The sequence below is a fragment of the Etheostoma spectabile genome, chromosome 24 (assembly GCF_008692095.1).
Source record: "Etheostoma spectabile isolate EspeVRDwgs_2016 chromosome 24, UIUC_Espe_1.0, whole genome shotgun sequence".
Taxonomy (NCBI): Eukaryota; Metazoa; Chordata; class Actinopteri; order Perciformes; family Percidae; genus Etheostoma; species Etheostoma spectabile.
In genome coordinates this window covers 1038712-1045877 of record NC_045756.1, presented here as the reverse complement: position 1 = coordinate 1045877, position 7166 = coordinate 1038712, and the positions used below count along the sequence as shown (strand labels likewise).

At 41.6% G+C, this 7166-nt stretch overlaps 1 protein-coding gene across 6 annotated transcripts in view; it reads left to right on the top strand.

Annotated features, from left to right (window-relative positions):
- LOC116673879 (poly(rC)-binding protein 3) overlaps positions 1-7166 on the top strand; it is a 23107-nt gene that overhangs the window by 13625 nt on the left and 2316 nt on the right. For 2 of the 6 annotated variants that reach the window (XM_032506227.1, XM_032506226.1), the window contains exons 7-10: positions 275-403; positions 4002-4043; positions 5691-5769; positions 6278-6336. In XM_032506227.1, coding sequence (XP_032362118.1) covers positions 275-403; positions 4002-4043; positions 5691-5769; positions 6278-6336 — 309 coding nt within the window. Of the gene's footprint in view, positions 1-274; positions 404-1604; positions 1680-4001; positions 4044-5690; positions 5770-6277; positions 6337-7166 lie in introns of all 6 variants that reach the window. The other 4 variants (XM_032506231.1, XM_032506230.1, XM_032506229.1 and 1 more) reach the window with 4 other exon arrangements.

Below are 7166 nucleotides of genomic sequence, written 5' to 3'. Positions count from 1 at the left end.
ACACACACACACACACACACACACACACACACACACACACACATAAATGGTGCAGCCATGGGATATTGCAAATCTCCCATTTATCGTTCACATAGTGTGCATTTAAGATTTAAATCCTGCATAATCTCATATGTACGGTGGCCGTAACAGAAATGTAAACGTCACAGCGCAAATACTAAAACTACAAAACTAATGCATTCATGTTGAACCGCCTCGGCCATCGTACATATGCTTTATTTCTATTTCCTCATTTAATAAACACTCTCACCTTTAGTCCACAGGGGCTCAGGTCCAGGTTGCAGGTGACATGCTCCCCAACTCCACCGAGAGAGCAGTGACCATCTCAGGGGCCCCCGAAGCCATCATCCAGTGTGTCAAACAGATATGTGTGGTGATGCTAGAGGTACAGTATGGAGAGGGGACATGAAGGAAACATTTATTTACACTGAACATATGTTTGTATGGAAGATACAGTAGTTTGTCTATAGTTATAATACTTTCAGCCATGGATTTAATAAAGAAGGCAGTCAATTGTCCATCATGCCATGAGCCAAATTACAATATAAGACATGATGCATACATATAATGCATAATGCATATTGGTAAAATGGGTCACCCTGGTAAGCTTTTTGAAGCTTTTGTATAGGGGCCCGGACACTAGCAAATAATACTCAAATACTAGCATACCATATCGTATCTTATACAGAGACTAACATTACAGACACTAACACATGCTGCATCACTTCTTTTTAATCCCTTGTCGGTGTGTGAAGGTCATCTGAAGGGCTCCACCACCAACAATGAAAATAGCAATGCGAGCAAAAGCTGGGCTTGAAAATCTTAAGGATTACAGCTAAAAGTTCAATGAATCAAGGGTTCTCTGATTATGTAATACCAATTTCTGTTTTATCTTCTGTGAATATAATAACTGATGCATTTGATTGTTTTTTTTTTATGTTGGTTTGTAAATTTGGAACGCTGCCCTTCATTATGTTGCTGCAAACAAGATTTCCCAGCTATCTACAGTAACAAATAAAGTCAACACTAGGGACATGTCAAACAATCAGGATTCTGTTTTGCAGGGTTAAAATAAAGCCTAAACCCAACTGTGTGTTACCTCAGCTGACTCTCCTTAACGTGCCAGTCATAATGCTTTGAATCAAAGGGCTACACACTTTGTAGTTGTGTCTCTTTTTCTTGCACCATTAATTTGAACTATCTGCACAGCCAGTTCTCCAATGGGCCTTCATGATGGCACCAGCCATGGATGCTAGGAGATATGTGACATGACTGTAAGTCTCTTGAATGTGGACTTTAAAAAAATGTAAAACACAGTATGTAGAGTCATCATTATCCAGTTGAAAGTGATGTTCCAGGTAAATCCAAGTTAAGTTGGGCACTGAACCACGATTTGGACGTTCTATGTCAGCATGAACACAGCGAAGAGCACTTTTGTGTGGGTGTCACAGGTCGTCTTCCCTAAGGCACTGTCCCTCTTGGTTTCACTTTATGCAACTTCTTTTCTTTCTCTCTCTCTGTTCTAACTTTCTCCACATCTCACCTTTTCTTCTTCCCCCCACTCTCTCCTCCTTTGCTCTCCTCAGTCCCCACCGAAAGGTGCCACCATCCCCTACCGCCCCAAGCCTGCCTCCACCCCTGTCATTTTTTCAGGTGGCCAGGTAAGAGCAGACCCACTGGGGGCGTCCACAGCCAACCTCAGCCTGCCACGTGGGTGCCGTTAGGGGGGGGGGGGGGGGGTTGCACCAGGTTTTTTTCACTTTTCCTCCCTTCCTCACTGCCACCCAGCCCCCCCCCCCCCCCCCCCCCCCCTTTACTAGCATGAAACCATCACTGCTGTTTACTGTGCCCTCACTGTCACCCATCACCTGCAGCCACCCCAATCAAAACTATGATAAACAGCACTAGTCATTAACAGAGAATGGGGAAATTGGCCAAATTACCTCATGATTGACGAGAACAAGGGTGGTGTAAACATCCTGTGTTCCTCTATGCTGGGACTCCATGACGTACCTAAATGGACAAAAACAAACAGAAACAAAAACTTACTTTTAGGAACTCATGTCAAAATAAAGAAAAACACTAAAACCAGTCCATAACCATGACATCCTGATCATGTTGAGGTAAAAACTGAGCCAGACAGTAGAGCAACTGGTAAACACATGGCAGCAAATGCTAAAGGGAAGCGGGTGTGCGATGGAAGGCTAAATCAGGTGATCTACAAAGGAAGGAGAACTCAAGAGGGGCAACTAGTGGACTGGATGGGAATGGCAGGGATACACTGAGGCTAATGTGCAGAGGAGATAGACAGGTACCCTACGTACACACCCCCACCGACTTGAGCTGCAAAACAGCTCTGGCCGCCCCCCCGCCAAGGACGCTTGTCAACAAGTACAGGGAGGCTTTTTGACGCTTCGGCCTTTATTTTGAGGCTTTATATTCACATTTGAAAAGCTGGAACCAATGAGTCGACTAATCGCTTCATCTCTTAACAAATCTGCTGCGTTTGAGGCAAATTCTTACCCCGATAATTCAACTCAACTCAATTTAATTTATAGTATCAGTTCATAACAAGCGTTATCTCAAGAGTAGGTCTAGACCCCACTCCAGAATTTACAAGGACCCAACAGTTCTAGTAGTTTCCTAAAGAGCAAGCAACAGTGCGACAGTGGTGAGGAAACGTTCACCACTACCTACGTAGCTTTAAAGTTTGAAAATTCCATTTTGAAACATGGCAAACCCCCTGAAATAGGCCCCTTACTGTCACTTAAGACACCAAAAATCAGCTGGAAGAAGAATCTCGGCATTGTGGCTCATATATGACTTTATAATCAACAACTTCATTACAAAATCGGGTGGTTATACTTGGCTACCATTAGCATGCCCCTTGTTACCTTATACAGTAGCGCTAAGATTATCCATTTAAATAATAAATGATCACAAATAAACTAGTATTCACATCAATAAACAGGAAAGCTGTGGTTAGCCAAAGCATTTTTACTTTTATTCATGTATATTGAAATTCTACATGGGACATTGAGGGAGCAAAAATTACCTAAAACTGGAACTCTGTTATTAGTTTTCACTTAAAATGTCTCCATGTCTAAATTTCCGCTGCACTGCCCTCCTGCAGAGACATGGCATGTCTTTGTTCCCAGTTCCAGTCCAGCTCTGATTTCGTTTTGGCTGAGAAAGTGAAATTTAACTCAGTTCTGAGCGCTGTGGCCCCTACAACCCACACATCCAATAGGTCAAGTCTTACGACTCTTCTCAGGGCCGCTCCTCTGGTTCCCCCCCCCCACACACACACACCCTCCCCGCTGTCTGAGTTGTCCCTTATTGCTTTAGTTCAACTGGATCTGATTGATGAATAGTAGGAGGACATGACGGAGTCTGTAGTGCATGATGTTCCTGTTATGTCATGTCTGTAGAGTGCTTGTGTTGTAGAAATAAGTCAAGTTTTTGTTCAATTTTGTTGTACAGTGAATAGTTTTACCTCATTAAAAATGTATTTAACCCTCTGAGGACAACAGACGCACCAGCTCCCTAAAAAGCGATATTACAAAATTTCTTTTTAGACATTTATTTACTACTTCGTTCATACGTTACGATATTTTAGTGAACTCAAACTCATTTCAAGCACCAAAACAATTGCATGTAGGTATGTTTTCACAAGAGATTTGAGAATTATTTCCACTTTTGGGCCAAGTTCTCTCTTTATGCATTGCTCTGGAACAATGTTGGGCGTCACTTTAAAGAAAGCTGAGTTTGTTGTGAACATTTTGATATGAAACACATGGGGATCAGGTTATGTGCAAATACCCTTTAAAAGGAGAATTCAAGATGATATGTAAAATGCCCTTAGACCTCAGAGGGTTAATACAGTATATATATGTTCTGTTTTCTGTAATTACATAAGCATAATTGTTGGCTTGTTTCGATGATGTTAATGAGATAATGACACGCTCTTCTCATGTTTGCAGGCCTATACCATTCAAGGACAGTACGCCATCCCACATCCAGACGTGAGTGCTAACCCCATCAACACTGCACTCATCATTCTGTCTCTCTCTGAGTCGCAGGCTCTTTACTCTTTCCATCCATATTAATATTAATTGTTAATATTAATACAGCTTTTTTTCTGATATGCAATTCCTGTATCTTCTAACTTTGTTGACTCTTGCCTCCCTGCCCTTTGTTTGGCATTAAACCTCATGGGGCTTGGCCTGGTGGCTGCACTTTATTTTAATATAACTATCCATTGAAACCTGCTTGAAAAGAAATTAGGTTACAGCCTTATAGTAATGCATTTCTATGGTTACAGCCTTATGGTAATGCATGTCTATGGTTACAGCCTTATAGTAATGGAGCTGATTCTGACACTCAAGACTTTAAAATGTCAGTTGAGAAAAAACATTTCATTCAAAATCAGAAGCAGAAGTCAAACTCGAATGAAACAATGACTAAAGTAGCAAAAAGCTGCTTTGTTGGCTGATTTAAGACGAGTTGCCCTTTAATATAGGGGGGAGTTTTTAAAAGGTTTTTCCACAATTTCCCTTTAACAAAATAAACTGCTACACAATCACCTTCATTGTGATTTATGAGCTTATAAAGGATGTTTTATGTCCTCAAACTGCAAAAGTTAATATAAGCTGACAGCAATAAAGCAATGATCACACCCATATAACCCCAAACCAAACCAATTTGGTTACATGACCAATCACAGCTTAGCAACCACAATTGGGCATGGCAAGCCTGTCTCGGTTTGGATTCCTACTACTTGGCACTTAAAGAGTTTGGAAAACCTAAAACACAAGAGCAGAATAGATCTGCTCCAAAATGAGGTGAAATGTTTAGCCTGTCAAGCCTCAGTCTTTCAGCATCATATCTTGTAATTTCAGTGCATATTAAAGATAGATCAAGATGATCCGTTTAAAATCAAGTCAGCTAGAAAGAAAAGGCCAGACAGCTGAAATAGAGGACCCATGTTTTCACAAATTAAATCACAATTTTGAATGATAAACCCATTTCTGTGTCATTGTAAAACAGAAGTTACTAGATGTAACTTTCTAGAGCTGCGTATGTGCGGTTCTAGATTGGAAAGCTTAACAAAGCACCGTGAGCCGTAGCAACTGTAACCAAGCAATACAGTAGTACTCAACTTTATTTACACCTTCCATGCAAGCATGCAGCCTAAAGTGCTTCACAGAACAAAATTAAAACACAGATGAAAAAAAACCTAAAAAAAAATAAATCTAACAGAGCTAAATAAACACAAGGGTTAAAAATGATATAAAAACCACTGATTTTATAAAATAATGGCTTGACAACGTTACTCCAAATCAATCTTTAGTTTCTTTTTAAAAATACAGAGAGAGCTTTCCATTCTGATATCCAAAGGCAAGGTGTAAAAACAGACTGCACTTCCACATCCACCGTCACCCCGCCATGGCTTCAGTCTCAGGCCAAGTCCTCTATGAGCTTCTTCTCTTCTTTCTCTCTCACGGTCTTCCTCCTTCACCTGTCTGTGTTGTTACTTCTCCTCAGATCCTCTCTCTACTTTTGTAATATTTCGGACAAACCTGTGTGCGTGTCTGTGTGTGTGTGCGTGCGCAAGGTTGGTTTTTAACGATGACCTCATAGCTCTGCTGTCCTCCTCCTCCCCCCCTCAGCAGTTGAGCAAGCTCCACCAGTTGGCTATGCAGCAAACCCCCTTTACCCCCCTCGGACAGACCACCCCTGCCTTCCCCGGTACGTACCCACCTACACGACGACCCTCTTTACCAAAGCTCCTTCTTTCGTTTTTACCTGTAGAGACAAACACATTCTCTACCTCCTTTTTTCTCTCTCTCTTCTTTTCCTGTCTCTGTCCTTACTCTTTTCTTCTTCTTGTCGTACTCCTCCTAATGGTCTCTGTGGTGCACTGCCATTGACATGGCCTGCTGGTGGTCTGCTCTTGTTGATGTTGAGGTTTCTTTTGTTCTTCGGTGTTCCCTTAGTAGCCTATCCTTTTTTAAATGATGCAGTTGCCTCAGATCGTAAAGCAGAATTCAACTTGTCAGGTGATAGGAGTTGTATAGAGTGCAGGCTCTGCTCGGGGCTGAGCCAGACTTCCCCCTGAATCAGAAATGCTACTGGTCAATAGCCAGGGAATGAAAACACTCCAGGACTTCATCAATGCTGTTCACTCTCTCAATGTGCCAAACTCTATTTTATGTCCTCTCCTTCCCTCCTCTTCCTGTCTGCGCCCTGTGTCCAGCAGCAGGTCTGGATGCCAGTAACCAGGCCAGTACTCATGAACTCACCATTCCCAATGATGTGAGTACATTTGTCATATCTGAAATGTGTTGAGTGATTTTTAATTGTCATGTTTCACTTTCCCTGGCAAGCCTTCAATCTAGACAAAACGGCAAACACCACCTTTATCCAAAATGAAAGCTTTGTTGTTCAAAACCTGACAGGGCGTCCTTTTTATAAAGGATAACAGGCTTCATTTGGTCATTGGGTTTTCTAGCAAACCACAAGGAGAACAATGTCAACACTATTGCAGATAAACTGGTACACGCGTTCTGCTCTTTGTGCCAATTTCCCCCTGCAACTGGCAATATAATGTGACTGAAAGTAAAACACTTATTTTAAAACATGACAGCAACTTGTCAGAAAATCCATAAAAGGTCAATGGGACATTGCAGTCACATTGTCCACAAAGTCCTTCTTGAATATTGATGTCCATTGACCGAGAGATTAGAATGATGAATACTAAAAGTATTGACTGAATTATAAATAAATTCCCAAAATAGCTGCATGGAACAGGAACAAAGCACAACTCTTGTCGGGAACTAACTTCTCTTGAAGCACAAACTCACAAATGTTGGACCACAATGTCAAAAACTCTGGTTGATTATCTTTAAACTGTGGCTTCCTGTTAAAGCTTCCACAATACAATCTGACAGCAGATCAGCTGCAACGATTGAGATCTTCTTCTCCACAGCAGGAAGAAAGTACTGCCCAAGGCGCTTGGCTTTGTAAAGTGAATGTCCTTAATGGGAAAGACTTGTTGGACCAAAGTCAGGAGTATTAAAGTTAAAGTTGAATGGCTGACAATGACTGGCCCGTACTCGCATGCATCATAGCGTGTCCAGTCGAAT